Raw genomic sequence first — 18,330 nt, forward strand, 5'->3', positions numbered from 1 at the left:
ATGGAGCATTAGAGTAGCCTGGTGAATGCCACGCTGAGGTGCTACTTAAAGGCAATACTCTGTGAGCACTGGGTGCTATCCTCCAGGAAGCAGTATATGCATTGTTTCCCCAACAGAGAGAAGACAGGTCTGGGAGCCATGGAACAGAAGCAGGAATAACCACACTTACCATCACTTCTGATGACCACCTGGAGGCCGTGTGCTCTTGTCACCACACTTTGTACTCTGAGGTCTGTTCCTCACAGGAAGCACACTTTTGTCCTTTGGCACAACAGGAATCCCACTGAATTATAAGGTGAGCCTTCTGCCTGGTGCACACTGAGCTGCTTGTGTCTGGGGACCAACAGGAAAGAGGAGGCGTCACCATCTTGACAGGAGTAACTGACCCTGATCCTTCAGAGGAAGTTAGGCTGCTATTATACAATGAGGGTAGAGAGAAATGTGTATGGAACCATATGAGCTGCTCAGGTGTCTCTTGTGACAGTAAAGGGATAGAAACAGCAACTATGGTCTGAGAAGTGAATGGTAATCAGGGGCTGGATAACTCCTGGAAGAGGTTGTGGGTCATCCCACCAGGTAAGTCACTGAGGTCAGCAGAGGTGGAAACTCAGGGTGAAGGGAGTCTATAATGGATAGGAAGGAGGCAGGGGGTGAGTATCAACTGCAGCCCCAAGGTCAACTGCAAGGGCAGGGGCTACAGTTCCCTCCCCTCCCCCTCTCCGCAACCTCCCTCTCCTAAATAATCTCTCAGGAAGAAAGGTCCACTGCAGTTTTGAAGGAGCTGCCCTTGAAGCATATATGGAAAGTAGGTCTAAAAGGTGCAAATGGTAGACTCTGAAAGACAGGGAGATGAGTTTCCCAGATCCGCCTTCAAGGAAGGTCTGGCTGCCTGGCCATGAAGTGTGTGGTCAGCTGACACTTCCTTCTGACAGCAACTAACTGTCAGATCCTTCAAGGTCTGCCTCAGCGACAGAGACCTGCCTCAGCTAAGGGCAAGCATTTCCTGGGCAACCCTCACCAGGTGACTGAGCAAGGCAGGCAGGATTCAGCCATTTCTGCACGACCCAGGGCCACTGTGACTGGCCACTCTTGCTCCAGAGGCCCCCATGAGCTGGGCAAGGCTTTGTTGAACCTGCATTGCAGTCTGATTTCTCTTTCTGCTCATTCCTGCTTCTCATCCCTTCCTTTCCCAGGAGCTGATTCCTGATAAGTATCTCACACCCCAAACTCTGTCTCACATCTGCTTCAGGAGAATCCAAACTGTTGACAGCATTTCTGCTTAGAGAAAATAATTTGATCACAGAACAACTTGTGAATGAAAGGAAGTGTTTTGGTGAGGATTTTTAATGTATTCAGCATAACCTTCAATATGATGGACTTTTACTTCTTAGCATTTCCTAGTTTTTGTCCTTAAAGAAAAATATATAATTCTATTTTACCAAAATATAAGAAATTTCTTCTAGTGATTTCTGTCTTCTCTAGAAAACAGAATGAGGCATTGTTCAGTATCAAGGTGGGGCATCAGTTTCCTCTTCAGGAAACAGTCCCTCAGCTATTTACTGAGGCCTTTTTTGGTTTCAGTTACGGTAAAACTCTGAAGTTTTGCCAAAATCTACATGAGTTCAAAAGTACAAAGCTCTTTAGGAGGATTGCTCTTTTTAAATATTTTTTCAGAGGTTAAAAATTAAATTTCAAAAGAATATCTGAGGTGCAGAAGAGTCCACAGTAGAGATACAGACCCTGATTGTCTCCAACATGAAGCTTGCTCATGCTGTTCTGTTACTTTTGTGCTTCTGCTTAAGTTTTTGTGAGGTAAGTAATTCAATATTTATGCAAACTATTTTAAGTAGATATTTCAAATACTATAAAAATACAGAAAACATCTTAAGGATACTATTTTGACTTAAGGATTACATAGTTCAGGTGCCAAAAATGAGAGTATCTAGTCAGTAACAAAGATTTTATGTTAACATCTTGATGAAAGAGCTTTAAGAAATTGTTTTTTCCATATGCTATTCTCTGTGCATAGAAATTGAACTGAATGAGAATTTTACTAATATAGATCTATATTTACAGTAATTATTAAATCAGTAAACATTTATCAAGCTCCCTCTATCTGTGTGCAAGGTAGAGTGCTGGGCAAATGGCAAGACTGATCTCTTCCTTCAGTAACCATTTGGTACAGTTGTAGAAAGACGATACAAGTATGCCAATGAGGAAATAAGCAAAATTTAAATAATATATGAAAACACAAGAGAAGGAAGTTTTAAAAGACATATATATTTAATTGCCAAAAAATGGTACAAATACTATCTGCCAAGGGACATTAACGAGAGGAAAAGTCCCTTCCTGCTAAGAAGTCAGGGAGAGTTTATGGGTCAAATAGGATTTGAGCTAGGCCTATAATTCTGGATTAGATTTGATCAGTGGAGAGCAAGAGGAAGTGATTTTTCAGCCTGAAAAAGCAGCAAGTGTTATGGCAGAAAGATAGCACAGTACTGGGCTCTTCCAGATGAATAAACCCATTTGATCAGAGTAGAGACTTTGTAGGCAACTCAAGGAGTTAAAACCGAAATGACAGGTTGTAGGCAGTCTGAAAGCTGATCTATTAAAGTTAGAAATGTTTAAGACATTTTAGATACTTATTGATGGTTGCCTGCTTTTGTGATCAAAGAGTTTTGAAACAATTCCAGAATTTGTTTTAATGCCTGTTTATAGCAGCAAATATTTAGAGAAAACTACCTAAGAAATCAGAATTATATACTTTGTTTCTTGTAACTTCTAAAATATATATTCAATGTTTATAGTATAGAACAAATGGAAGTAAAGTAAGTGCTTGTTGATTAAAATCGATTAAATTATTGTAGTCCATAAATGAACTATCATGTAGCCATTAAAATTGTGCTTTTATATTTATTGAAATAAAAAAACCCTCACTAAAAAATCTTATTTTTGTTAAAGAGAAAAATACACACACACACACACACACAAATACACACATATAACTGCTTATATAAATGGCAATTTAAAAGTTCATGAGGAATGTATATCAAATAAATAACAGTTGGTATCTCTAAGTAATGGGATTGCTGGTGATTTTTATTTTGTTTTATGCATTTATGAATTTTCAGAGTTCAGAAATTCTGTTTTATTCACTTTATTTTTCTTTTTTAAATACCAAATAAATATGTTGCATTATAACAAGAAAAATTTGTTTTTTGAAAAATAGATATTTCAGCCACATTTTGGATTCCTGGACAAAAAACAGGAAAAAAAAAAAAAAAACAACAGGGCTTCCCTGGTGGCGCAGTGGTTGAGAGTCCGCCTGCCGATGCAGGGGGCACGGGTTCGTGCCCCGGTCCGGGAGGATCCCACATGCCGCAGAGTGGCTGGGCCCGTGAGCCATGGCCACTGAGCCTGCGCGTCCGGAGCCTGTGCTCCACAACGGGAGAGGTCACAACAGTGAGAGGCCCACGTACCGCAAAAAAAAAAAAAAAAAAAAAAAAACCTGAATATAGTACTTTTCACTTACACAAAGGAAAAGAGCCTCTTTCTTTTACTGAAAAATCATCCAACAATAAATTTGTCTTCATTCCTTTAAGAAACAGCATTTTGAAAAGAGTTAATATCACATTTGTGAAAATTCCAGAACTTCTTAAAATATTAGTTTATAAAATAAAATGGAATGATTTTGTATCCCACCTGCTGAGAAATAACCATTTTAAAATGGAGGTTACCATAGAGACAACATAAATGTGTTCAAAGAAGTTTTAAAATATATCTACATTTTCAACATGAAATAAAATATGTACAGCTAGGAGAAACGTTTGTTATTTTGAAAGCTGGGAGCAGATTTCCTTCTAGGGAATAAAAAGCCCTACTCCCTTTTTATATCAAAACATTCTGATGGACTGATTTGGAGTCCATTTTGATGGACTGATAATCCACCCATCATATATCAATGATGGGTGGATTACGTCACTGAATCAATGATGTCAGTGATGGGGTGGGCTGGCAGTGGGTTAGACTTAAGTTGTTCTGAATAGTGAAATGAGAATTCTGGTTTTACTGAACCTACCCAGACAAAGAGGTAAGGGAACTTAGGAAAGGATGGGAGAGAAACTCAGAGCACAGAGGGAGTGGCTGCTGCATCAATAACCAAGGGATATTAAAGAACAGGGAAGCCAGATATTTCAGTCAATATGGTTACCTACAGTTATAGTACTGTGCTGTGACATAACCCCTGACTGAAACCTTACATTTTTACTTTACCCTACAAGCATATTGAAAACCTTGGTTTATATGGGTAGTATTTTGGGAGGAAAGAAGTAGGGTGATGTTCAGCAGAGTGACAAAATGCTGGAAAGAGAATATGCACAGGAGGCAACACACAATGCAGAGAGTGATGTCAGCAACCGTGGCAGAGTAGGAAAATCCAAACACTTGTCCCTCCACAAAAAAAATAGAAAAATCAAGCAAACTTTCAGAACCACCTTCGTCAGAACTCCAGTTATCAGAGGTCTACAGCACCCAAGTGAATGCTGAATGAAGGAAAAAGGCAATTTAAAAATGGTAGGAAAACTGTAGCATTTCTACTTGCCCTTACCCAACCCTGTTCCCAACTCAGTGACAGTCCTGAAGATGGCAGTCCACATTCCCAGCATGGAACTCTAGTCCCTAGCTCTAAAAGGAGGAGAGCAGAATTTATTTAAAAAGAACTGTGTTTGTTCTAACCTACCCGGGGGCTACTTGAAAGACTGACACAATGTACTTGTCTTTGTTTCATCTAACTTGGAACTCAGAGTGGAAAGCCAGCAGACGTTTCTCAAGAACATTAGAAAGCAAGCAAAAAAACAACCTACAGCCACCTGGGCAAAAGATTACATTTGAGACATACAATAGCGTGCCAAAGCTTGGAAGGAAAAGTTAGAGTTTCAATGGGAAATTAGTGCATTCAAAAGTCCCTGTGTATACTGGGGAATTTAGAAAGCAGCACACATACCCAGGGCAGGATGCAGCTCAGAAAACACCTAAGACTCTAAGCCTATACCTCCAGGCTCAGTGCAAGCATGAAGTAAAGGCTAAGACATAATTGTAAATGGCCTGGTTAAGCATTGAAGGAGTGCCCCAGCACAGAGCCAATTTGCAAATCTGGGGGAGTTTTTTTTGTTGTTGTTGTTTTCAATTTAAGAGGTTCCTTTTTCTTTCTTTCCTTTCTTTCTTTCTTTCCTTTCTTTCTTTCTTTCCTTCTTTCTTTCTTTCTTTCTTTCTTTCTTTCTTTCTCTTCCCCCCCCTTTCCCTTTCTCTTTCTCTCTTTCTGATTCCTTGTTTTCAAGGAAATCTTTGTCTAAACCCTAGCTGAATGCAAGGTAAAGGAACCAAGACTTCAGGGACCACACAAGACAAAAAAAAAACTTTACAAAAACAGTTTAGAAAAGTTAGTAAACAAACAGCTACAATCTACAGAAAGCAAGGGATGCAAACCCTGAGGAGAAGAAAGAATTTGATTTCAAGAATTACTACATTATAATATTCAAAATATTCAGTCTTCAACCCAAAATTATGAAGCATGTAATGAAGCAAAGAAAATATGTCCTATTCACAGGAAAAATTAACAGAAATTATTTCTGAGGAAGAACAGACTTTGAACTTACCAGACAAAGACTTTAAGTCAACCATCTTAAATATGTTCAAAGAGCTAAAGAAAACAAGGAGGATGATGTATGAACAAATAGAGAATATCTGTGAAGAGACAGAAATCATAAAAGGAATTAGACTGAAAAGTATAACAAAGAACTCACTAGAGGGTTTTAATAGCAGATTTGAGCAGGCAGAAGAGTAAATCAACTTGAAGATTGTTCAATTAAATTATCTAATCAGGGTTTCCCTGGTGGCGCAGTGGTTGAGAGTCCACCTGCCGATGCAGGGGACACAGGTTCATGCCCCAGTCCAGGAAGATCCCTCATGCCGCGGAGCGGCTGGGCCCATGAGCCATGGCCACTGGGCCTGCGCATCCGGAGGCTGTGCTCCACAATGGGAGAGGCCACAACAGTGAGAGGCTGGCGTACCACAAAAAAAAAAAAAAAAATTATCCAATCTGAGGAACAGAAAGAAAAAAGAATAAGAGCCTAAGAGACCTGTATGATACCATCAATATATACAAAATAGGAATCTCAGAAGGAGAAGAGAGAAAGGGTCAGAGAATATTTGAAGATATAATAGCCAAAAACTTCTTAAATTTGATAACAGATAATGAATCTACAGATTCAGGGTGCTTACTGGTCCCCAAAAAGATAACACTAAGAAATCCACACCAAGACGCAAAATAATGAAGTTATTAAAAGCCGAGAAACAAAACAGAAGATCTTGAAAGCAGCAAGAGAAAAGCAACTCATCATGGACAAAGGATCCTCAATAAGATTAGCAGCATCTTTCTCAGCAATAACCATAAAGGCCAGAAGACAATGGGATGACATTTTTTAAGTGCTGAAAGAAAAGAACTATCAGCCAGGAATTCTATATCCAGCAAAGCTATCCTTTAAGAATGAAGGAGAAATTAAAACATTCTCAGGTAAACAAAATCTGATGAAGGTGCTAGTATACCTGCTCTATAAGAAACACACTACAAGAAGAAAAAGGAAAGATGGATGGAAGGAAGGAAGGAAGGAAGGAAGGAAGGAAGGAAGGAAGGAAGGAAGAAGGAAAGAAAGACACTACAAGAAAGGAAGTCCTTCAGGCTAAATGAAAGGACACTAGACAGTAACTTGAAGCCATATGAAGAAATAAAGAATTCCAGTAAAGGTAACTACATAGATAAATACAAAAGCCAATGTAATTTTATTTTTGGCTTGTAACTCCTTTTTATTTCCTACACTGTTTAAAAGACAAATGTATTTAAAAATTATAAATTAACAGGCACACAATGTATAAAGATGTAACGTATAACAGTAACAACATAAAAGGGGATGGAACTGTACAGGAGCAGAGTATGTATATGCTCTTGAAGCTAGGTTGGTATGAATTCAAACTAGACTGATATAAATTTAAGATATTAAGTATAATCCCCATGGTAACCACAAAGAAAATATTTTTTAAATAATCAAAAAGAAAAGAAAATGAGAAAAAAATCAAAATTGTTCACTACAAAAAAATCAACTAAACATGAAAGAAGGCAGTATGGAGGAAATGAAAATAAAGGTATAAGCCATACAGAAAACAAATAGCAAAATGTCAAAAGTGAGGCATTCTTATCAGTAATTAATTTAAATGTAAAAGGATTAAGTTCTCTAATAAATAGGCATAGATTGGTAGAATTTATTTTTTAAAAGAAAGATGTAATTATATGCTATCTGTAAGACAAATCTGTGATCCAAAGACACAAATGGGTTGAAAGTGAAAGGATGGAAAACAGTATTCCATGCATATAGTAACCAAAAGAGACCTGGAGTGCCACACTAATATCAGACAAAATTGACCTTAATTTTCTCTTGTTACAAGAGACAAAGAAGACATTAGATATTGATAACAGTCAGTTTGTTAAAAATATATATTTATAAACATATACACACCAAAAAATAGAGCCCCAAATTCATGATGCAAATATTGACAATTAAAGGGAGGAAGAGACAATTCTACAATAATTGTTGGAGACTTCAATACCCACTTTTCAAAATGAAGAGAAAACCTAGGCAGAAGATCAGTAAGGAAATAGAGGACTTTAACAGTACTGTAAGCCAACCTGACTTGACAACTAGACATATAGAAGCACTCCTCACAGCAACAGCAGAATACACTCTTTTCTCAAGTGCACGTGGAACTTCTCCAGTATAGACCATATGTTAGACTACAAAATATATCTCATTAATTTAAAAATATTGAAATCAGATGAAGTACCTTCTCTAAAGACAATGGAATAAAGCTAGAAATCAGTAACAGAAGGGAAACTGGAAAATTCACAAATATGTGGAACATAAACAGCATACTCTTAACCAGTAGTCAAAGAAGAAATAATAAAGGAAATTGGAAAATACTTAGAGATGAGTGAAAACAAAATACAACATTCCAAAACATATGGGATTGGCAAAAGCAGTACTTAGGGGGAAAATTGTAGCAGTAAATACCTACATTACAAAGGAACAAAAATCTCAAATCAATAACCTACCTTTACACCTTAAAGAACTAGAAAAGAAGAGCAAATTAAATCCAAAGCTAGGAGAAGGAAGGAAATAATAAATATTTGAATAGAAACAGAAAAAATTCTAAAAATAGTAAGACAATAAACCAATTAAACCAAAATTTTGTTCTTTGAAAAGATCAACCAAATTGACAAACCTTAGCTAGACTGATAAAAAACAGAGAAGATTCAAATAAATAAAATCAGAAAGTGGAGACATTATTACTGACCTTACATAAATCAAAAGAATGATAAGAGAATACTGTCAACAATTATATGCCAACAAATTAGATAACCTAGATTAATGGACAAATTCCTAGAAATATACAAATTATCAAAACCAACTCAAGAAGAAATAGGAAATCTGAACAGACATGTAATGAGAGATTAAATCAGTGATTTAAAAAGAAAGGAAGAAAGAAAGAAAGAAGGGAAGAAAGAAAAGAAAGGAAGGAAGGAAGGGAGGAGGAAAAGAAAGAAAGAAAAAACTTCTATCAAAGAAATGTCCAAAACCAGATGGCTTCACTGGCGAATTCTACCAAATAACAACACCAAATCTTCTCAAACTCTTTTGCCCACCCCCACCCCCAAAAAGGAGAGAATACTTACTTCCTAAATCATTCCATGAGGTCAGTGTTACTCTGATACCAAAGTCAAAGATACTACAAGAAAAGGTACAAAGCAGAGATAACGGCTACCTCCTCCCCACCCCCATATAAAAAATTCCAGATATTTCCAGTATTCTTCATTCCTGCATGTAGCTACAGATTTTCATCTAGGATAATTTCCCTTCTGCTTGAAGGACTTTTTTTTTTTTTTACATTTCTTGTAGTGCAGATACACTGGTGATTAGTTCTTTCAACTCTTGTATGTCTAAAAAGGTTGTTATTTTGCCTTAATTTTCAAGTGATATTTTTGCTGGATATAGAATTATAGGTTGACAGGGGTTTTTTTTCTGGTATTTTTAAAATGTTGCTTCACTGTCTTCTCACTTGCATGAGACCTCTGTTGTCACCCTTACCTTTGTGGCTTTGCACATAGGTCTTTTTCTTTGGCTGTTTTAAAGATTTTCTCACTGTTGTTATTTGAGCAATTTGAGATGATATGCCTTGGTGGAGTTTCCTTCATGTTTCTTCTGCTTGGGATTCATTAAGTTTATTGAATCTGTGGATTTATCATTTTTATCAAATTTGGAAAAGTTTCAGCCATTATTTCTTCAAATAACTTTTTTGTTCCCATCTCATTCTCATCTCCTGTGGAACTCCAATTACACATATACTACGTATACTACACCAGTTGAACCTGTCCCACAGCTCACTCATACCCCGTTCTTTTAAAAAAAAAATCTCTATTACTTCCACATTTCATTCTGGATAGTTTCTATTAATAAATCTTTAGGTTTGTTAATCTTCTGCAGTGTCCTATCTGTTGTTAGTTCCATCCAGTGTATTTTTATCTCAGATATTGTCATTTTCATCCCTAGAAGTTCAATTTGGATCTCTTATATATTTTTCTTGTCTCTACTTTTTAAACATATGGAATACAGTTATAATAAATATAATATACTTGCCTGCAAATTCTGACATCAATATTAGGGATTCTGGGTAAATTTCAATCAATTTAATTTTTCTCCTCACTGTGGGTCATATTTTCCTGTATTTTTGCATGCCTGTATTTTTTTTATTGGATGCCAACTATTAGGAATATTATCCTGTTAGATGCTGAGTATTTTTGTATTCCTATACATATTCTTGAGCTTTGTTCTGAGATGCAGTTAAGTTACTTGAAAACAGTTTGGTCCTTTTAGGTCTTGCTTTTGAGCATTCATAGGTAGGACCAGAACAATGCTCAGTCTAGGACTAATTGTTCCATACTACTGAGGCAAGATCCTTCTTTGTACTCCTTCCAATGCCCCAGGAATAATGGAATTTTCCAGTCTGAATGTTGAGAAAAAGCACTATTCATGGCACCATTTGAGCGTGGGCCCTGTTACCTTGATTTCTATTGGGTGGTTCTTTCCCCAGTCTCTGGTAGTTTCTTCACATTTGGGTGCTGATAAATACTCAGCTGAACAATTAAAAGGGGATCTTCTACAGAGTTACAAAGTTCTCTCTCTATGCCACTTACTTGTTTCCAGTACTTTATTCTGTGAAGTATAGCTGCCTTGGTCTCCCAAGACTCTCAGCTTTGTCTCCTCAACTCAAGAAGTCCCTTGGGCTCAGCTCAAGTTCCTCCTCTCCACACCATAGTCTGGAAACTCTCTGAAGAAAATCACATGGAACAGCTGTAGGGCTCAATTACCTCATTTGTTTCTTTAGTCTCAGGGATCTCTACCTTTCATTGCCTGATGTCCAGTGTCTTGAAAATCATTGTCATCTGTATTTTGTCCATTTCTTGATTGGTTTAGGCTGAATAAGAACTAGGGTAGCTTTAGTACCCTTATAAGTCTATCTTGACTAGAAACAGAAGAATTCCCATTTAATTTTAATAATTTTAATTTAAATATCCACTTTTAGTTAGTGGCTATTTTATTAGATGGCACTATTAACAATTGCTGGGGTTGCTGAGGTTGAGTTTTTAAAATACAAATGTAAACTTCAAATAAGCACTTTTTAAAACTTATTCTTTAATAGACATTATATTAAAAATGGAAGTTAATTCAGCCAACTTTCAGTTCTACCCTGACATAGGCAGTCTCATATGCATTGGAATTGTTCAAATTCGCTTCAAGTATAGTTCATCTTCAAACTCTACGTTCTTACGTTTTCCTGAATTTATAATAGATTCAAAATAAAGTGTTGTCACAGTGATTATAAGAATGAAGAAACAAAAAAAGGTGAGTTTTTCAGTTTTGTCATTCTAATGGCCATTTGGAATTTTTGTTTTCAAAATATAAAATAGTAAAAACAATGCAGCCTGAAAGGTGTAATATTTTTGTTTGCTAAGTGCAAAGAGTAGTTCATACAGGAAATATTTTACCTAATATTAGGTAAAATATCAGATTAGGTAAAGATACTGAAAGATACTATTCAGTATCTTTAAAATGAAATTTATTATTTTTATTAATATATTTAATTATTCTTAAACTGTAATATTGTTATTCATTACTGCAACAGGCCTATATATAGGTATAGTTTTTCCTTTTTCATTAAGTATATGAATGAAATTTAAAATATTTGTCTAGTACTTTTTTCCTTATTTGTACCGTACTATGAAATTTACTTTTTACTTTTTTGTGTTTTTTTTTTTTGCGGTATGCGGGTCTCTCACTGTTGTGGCCTCTCCCGTTGAGGAGCACAGGCTCCGGATGCGCAGGCTCAGTGGCCATGGCTCACGGGCCCAGCTGCTCCGCGGCATGTGGGATCTTCCTGGACCGGGGCACGAACCCGTGTCCCCTGCATCAGCAGGCGGACTCTCAACCGCTGCGCCACCAGGGAAGCCCTACTTTTTACTTTTTTATTTTTCACAAGCATGATTGATTTTGTATATATTTATATATGAAATTTCAATAAAAGAAAATATTTGCTGTTTAAATTTTTCTATATAATTTATTATTCATTTCTTTCATGATTTTTACTGAAAATAATTTTGTTCCATAGGGGGGTTGTTTAAAAAGTACCTGTTGTTTAAAAATATACTAGGCTTGGGACTTACCTGGTGGTGCAGTGGTTAAGAATCCGCCTGCCAATGCAGGTGACATGGAGGGTTTGAGTCCTGCTCTGGGAAGATCCCACATGCCGCAGAGCAACTAAGTCCACGTGCCACAACTACTGAGCCTGTGCTCTAGAGCCCGCGAGCCACAACTACTGAAGCCCACGCGCCTAGAGCCCATGCTCCTAAAATCTTCAGCTTCTAAAATGTAAAATTCTCCTCAGTGTTCTCTTTTTGTTTTTGTTTTTGTTTTTCACCATTCATTCAATGAATACCAGGCCCACCATGCCCCTGAAGAAAGTCTGAGCTAGGAGAAAGGACCTTTCAACTGAAATGAAGGTCAGAGTCTAAATGATTACCCAAAACTGGACATTGTAATATATGACTGTTCCTGGGACCAAAAGTCTTTTAATCTTTCATTTTTGCTCTAATCTAAGAGTGACTGAAAAGTTGATAGCACTTGCCCAAGTTTCTTTCTAGAGATCAAGGAAAAATGACACCTCAGAAAGGGATACATTTGGGGAAAAAAATCAAGTTTTTTCTGCTTGCACCCAATTAGAGTATTGCTCTTTCAGTAGAAAGGTGATACGTAAAAGCTGACAGTCCCAGCTGTCAGGGCACTTAAATTTTGTCAGTGGAAGACTTAGGAGCTAAGTGATTACAAAACTGTCAACTCTAATAAGTGCTACAAAAGAGGTACATGGAATCATGAAAGGTATGTAATTACTAGATTTTATTCTAGATCAGTGTGTCAAAAACCAGTGTAGTTAATGACAAATTTGTCAAATTTCCTGGCTATTTGATAAAGTTTACTGAAAAGCATGTTGGATAGAATGACTTTCACAGCTTTTGCAAATTTTTGTGTGGTTTTTAAATGACTGGTTTTTATTTATCTTCATCATAGCCCTTAAAGATCGTTCAATTTGTTTCTGCCCCAGCTTGCTGTTACTGCAGCTGGAGGGCACTGAGCAAGGTTGGGGGTGTGTTATGGTTGGAGGCTGGGGAGACTGGAATAAAGGATGTCCATCCTCCAAAGGGGGTGTCTAGGGGACAAAGAGAGAGTGTTGACTTTCCACAACTGGCTTTTGACCCCGTTGACCTATTCCCAGCCTTCATTGTATTTCCTCTGGATTCCTGCAGGTCTAATTGGCCTCCTGCCTGTTTGTCTGATCTGATCTCCAGAAAGATCTTCCTCAAATGCAAATTTGCTCCACTGTTTAGTCTCTCAGTGGCTCCCTGTTCTTGCTGTTCTTGTTCTCACAATCCTGCCCCGAGCACCTCCCACCACCCTTGCCAGCTGACTCCTCAGTGCTCGCAGTGCTCATCCCAGACATCAGCTCTTCTTGGAGATGTTCTCAAGCCTCCTAGTCAGGCCATGGGACCACTGTCCTAATAGCATCCCCGGCCCACATCTACCAGGGAAACTGTCAGTCAGGCTTGCCTGCCTCTCTTCTGGTTGGTGTACTCCTTAGACAGGGATTTTTATCCCTCTGATCCTAGCCTCAGGCTGTTCTCTGGCACAGAGTGGTGCTTACTAAATCATTCAGTGAATTAATTGATGAATGAGCTAATCGTCTGTTTTCCAAGCTTCGGACACACATTTCCCTTTTCTACAAAATATCTCCAAATGCACATCCTTCAGGCATATCAGAATTAACAGGTCCCAAGCCAAACTCATAATTCTCTACCTTAACTTAATGTCTATATTAATTAATGGCACTATACATCCTTACTAACACTCAGCCTCAAAACCTAGTTCTACTGTCAACCCCTACATGCATTAAATTGTCCAGACCTCTTGCTTTTGCTTGTTCAAGTGTCTTTCCAAATCATTTTCTTGCTCCACTTCTGCTGCCTCTTCCTCCCCAGTTTCCTAACCAATGACCATCCTAGTTGAAGCACACACAAGCCCATCACTTGGGACTGCTCACGATTCCCTAAATACATTGTGCACCATTCCTCCTGTGTTTTACTAGCACCTACCCTCTGCTAACACCTGACCTTCCTCACCTTGCTCGGATGCCCCATGAGGCTGTTTAAAATGCCCCTGGGGGGAATTCCCTGGCGGTCCAGTGGTTAAGACTCTGTGCTTCCACTGCAGGGAGCATGGGTTCAATCCCTAGTTGGGATCCCCGATCCTGCATGCCACAGGGAGCAGCCAAAAAAAAAAAAAATGCCCCCGGAAAGACTTGTTCTCTCCCACTCTGGATCTCCAAGAATACTGTATCTTATTTGTATGACTGTTATATCACTTACCCCAGTTATTATGTGTGTTTCTATCTTATTGTCTAGATATCAAGCCCTTGGAAGACAGAGCCCATGTCATGTTCATCTTAGCAGGATTTTGCACAAAGTAGGAGTTTAGCAAATGGTTTTACATTTATTAATAGAATTAATCAATTTCATTCCTCAATTCATTCCATGAGACTATAATTACCACCAAATTTTCTACTCCTTAACATAACTGTCGAGATTTATTGATTTCTTCAAAGGCAGAATTTTATGTTGGCTTTTGAATAATAACAGGTCCCACTGATTTCTTGCCTAGTACCTGCCAACCATTATACACATTTTATTTCTAATGCTTACAATAACCTTGCAAAATAGAAGGAAACATTTTACAGATGAGGAAACATGTTTCATGAGGGTAAGTAACTTGCTCAAGGCCATGTAAGTGCCCAAGTTGAGACTAGAAGCCAGGGTTGTTTGATTCTAAAAACCACCAGACCACATTACCCTCATCTATACTGTGGGGTATATGAGTCTGTTTTGTTCCTTTCCTTCATGTATTCATCTTTTCTTTTTTAATGTGCCATAATATACTTAAATGATGCCCTGATAACATATGTTTAGACTATTTTTCTATTTTTAATAAATTCCAGGACGGGGAAGATTTTGATACACAGCATCTGAAGAGGGTTATATCAACATTGATTTCCATGATTTGAGTTTAAAAATTATCTGTCACACTTCCCTTATCAGCACAGAGAATTATCACTGATGAAACATGTCTTATACTGTATGCATTTCTTTGGGACAGTGATACTGATTAATCTGAATACCCATGTATCACTGGTCATTTGTAGCTCATGTATTCATCTTTAAAAAGACTTTAGTTTGTTGCTAAGCTAATGTTTATTTTGTGCTTTATAGTCCACTTCAACATCAGACACATCTCAAGAGGATCTCGTGGAGAAAAAGTGCTTAACTGAAAAATACACACATCTCTCCTGCAATAAAGTCTTCTGTCAACCATGGCAGAAATGCATCGATGGGACCTGTATTTGTAAACTTCCTTATCAGTGCCCAAAGAATGGTACCAGGGTATGTTCAGTTAATGGGAAAAGCTACCCAACTTACTGTCAGCAAAAGAGTTTGGAATGTCTTCGTCCAGAGGCAAAGTTTTTAAAAACAGGAACATGCACAGGTGAAGGTAGGAAAAGCCTAGTTTATTTTGTAAGAAGAAAATTGTCTACTATATTTTCTATTAGAAAATACTTTTCCTATGAAATGTTATGACGACAACTCAAAATTCTTCTCTAGACCCTCACTAGTAACTGGGGTGATAACTAAAGAAATTAGGGGATCATCAGAATCTAGCCAGCCCTTGAGCCTAGAGCATGAGGCCCTGAGGCTGGTCCTTCCCCTCAGTGCCTATGCCACTCTCTGCTGCCCAGCCCTGCACCTTCAGAATGATCACCACTCTCACTTCTACTTGGCTAAAGGAATTATTCCCAGAGCTGTTGAGTTGGTTCAGAACCCAGTGAAAAGGGCTTTACATGAGACTGGTACTGATATGGAACCCCTTTGGACCCCAGCCCCAATAATTTCTTCCAGCATCCATCCCACCAGTCCCTACCCCTTTCCCTAGCCCCAACCCATCAGCCCTGATCCAAGGTTTAGCTCAGGCCATTGCTGGCCTAGGATATACTCCAACCTAGCAAACTTGGCACATCAGATCAGAGAGCTTGTCAAGACTTCATCCAGGTGCCTAATGTAGTGAGGAGGGCTGGGACCCTAATATGTAGATTAGCAGAGTGCTTAAGGTTTAAGGGTCTCACTGTCAGTCAGATTTAGTTGTAAACCCCTCCAAACCCCACCTCACTTATTGCAAACTATGTGGCCTCTCTGGAATGCAGTTTTCATATCTGTAAAATGTGAGTAACAGTAGTTCCTAATTCATAAGACTCTCGTGAAAATTAAATAACATGATGTACGTAAAGCTCTGTGAATAGTACACAGAGAGCGCTCATGAAATTTTAGCTATGACAGCAAACCTTAAGCTCGTTGTCTTCTGATATGAATTATCACAGACATTTCATGAATTTACAGAAGAATGCTTAAAACATTCTTTTTAAAGTTACCATGATGTATGCCAGCACACAGTAGCCTAAATATTTTTGTATTGCTGAGTTAAGCTGTTAAGGTACTGTGGAACAGGAAGAAGAAAGATCCATAATTGAGTCCATCTCTCTTACTTGTTGGAGAGGACGAAAGCAACCGTGGAGATTATTTTGTCAGGGTCAGACTTTTGTTCTCTTGAGGCATGAAATGCCTTAAATATATGAGAATACATAAACCTTTCTTACATTTTCATTATTTGCTTGGCTAACTTTTAAGAGCACAGATTTTGGAGTCAGATCAATATAGCAGGTTCAGATTCCTGGCTTCAGTCCTTGAGCAAGTAACTTAATCTCATGTATAAAAATGGATAAATTTAGATTCCTCATGTGTAAAAATAGGGATAAATATCACCCTAATCTTCATAGGGTTGATATGAAGATTTTATGGTACTTTTTTTTACAATTGGGTAGCACAGCCACTGACATATAATAAGCCCTCATAAAATGATTGCTTACCATTTGTTAAAATCTTCATGGTGGGTCTTCCCTGGTGGCGTAGTGGTTAAGAATCCGCCTGCCAATGCAGGGGACATGGGTTCAATCCCTGGTCCGTGAAGATCCCACATGCTGCAGAGCAACTAAGCCCGTGAGCCACAACTACTGAAGCCCGCGCGCCTAGAGCCCGTGCTTTGCAACAAGAGAAGCCACCGCAATGAGAAGCCTGTGCACCGCAACGAAGAGTAGTCCCCGCTCACCGCAACTAGAGAAGGCCCATGCCCAGCAACGAAGACCCAACGCAGCCAAAAAAAGAAAAAAAGCTTCATGGTGTTCAAAGTTAATTAGAAATTATGTATTTTATTACTTTAGAGAATTAATCAAGAGGAGAAAGAGTGCCTGAATATTGCTCATTCTTTTTTTTTTAATTTTAGAACAATTTAGTGTTTCCTTGGAGAATGAAAAAGGACATTCAGAAGGAATTGTTGAAGTAAAACTTGTAGACCAAGATAAAAAAATGTTTGTGTGTGGGAAAAGCTGGAGCATTACACAGGCCAATGTGGCCTGCCTTGACCTTGGATTTCAACTGTGAGTGCTTCGTGTCACTGAATTTTCCCAGGGCTGATTTTATTATTCCAACTTTTTTTTTTTTTTGATTACCCTATCTTTCTGTGCCTCAACTTCCTCAACTGTAACCTGAGCATATTAACTGCCTGTCATGAGGATAAAGCGTGTTTATGCTCAACTAGCACTTAGAACACTGCTGAGCACCCAAAGTTTGCTCAGGTATCTGGATGCAATCATTTGCCCATCTGTAGACTTGCAAATACACTCATCATTATCTCTATTCACCTATGATTATGTTCACCCCTTCATACCTAAAGTTGTTTATATAGGACTTTTTTCTCAACCTTGCAGAGATTTGTCTATTTGATTAGTGTTTTTGATTTTTGTATTTGTAAATTTTCTCGTTTCTTTATTTTCATTGACTTTTATCTTTGGCTCTCTCTCTTCTTTTCCCTATTGTATTTTTTCTAATTCTGTTAGTTAAAATGCTTAGCTCATCAATTTTCAGTTTTTCTTATTTTCTAATATAAGCATTTAAGGTACAAATTTCCCTCTAGGTAATGCTTCATCTGCATGCCATAACCCTCTATAAGTGGATATTTTATTTATTGTTCAGTTCAAAATACTTTCTAATTTTCAATATAATTTCTTCTTTGACTCATACATAATTTAGAAGTTTCTTTTTTTACATTCCTAATGAGTATATTAGTTCACTTTTGGTTAACTTTTTTATATAGATTTCCCATTTAATTTTATTGTCGAGAGAGAACGTCTCCATATGATGACAATTGTTTAAATATTTTTTTGAGACTTGCTTTGTACTGAGTATATTTTAAATGCTTCATGTGCAGCGTTCTGCATAATAGATGTGTTATCCATTAGAATAAGCAAGCTTGTTGATTGCTTTATTCAAATACTTTCCCATTTATTTACTTACAAGTTTTCTATGCTTTTATCTTTTAAGTGTGTCCCTTATAAACAACACATATCTAAATTTTTTTTTAAAAATACAATATGACAATAACTGTCTGAAGAGTTTAGTCCATTTACATTATTGTGATTATTTACACTGTTGAATTTATTTTTCCTATCTTGTTTTGG

General features: G+C 37.6%; 1 protein-coding gene across 1 annotated transcript in view; it reads left to right on the top strand.

Moving 5' to 3' along the window:
* Positions 1 to 1,680: 1,680 nt before the first annotated feature.
* Positions 1,681 to 18,330, top strand: part of CFI (complement factor I) — a gene marked incomplete at its 3' end in the record, with an annotated part of 38,876 nt that continues 22,226 nt past the window's right edge. Inside the window, exons 1-3 of the mRNA XM_079715452.1 lie at positions 1,681 to 1,812; positions 14,978 to 15,257; positions 17,097 to 17,250. Of these exons, the coding sequence (XP_079571578.1) occupies positions 1,756 to 1,812; positions 14,978 to 15,257; positions 17,097 to 17,250 (491 nt within the window). The 5' untranslated portion in view covers positions 1,681 to 1,755. The remainder of the gene's footprint in view (positions 1,813 to 14,977; positions 15,258 to 17,096; positions 17,251 to 18,330) is intronic.

This window comes from Hyperoodon ampullatus, assembly GCF_949752795.1.
Source record: "Hyperoodon ampullatus genome assembly, chromosome: 1".
NCBI classification, from domain to species: Eukaryota; Metazoa; Chordata; class Mammalia; order Artiodactyla; family Ziphiidae; genus Hyperoodon; species Hyperoodon ampullatus.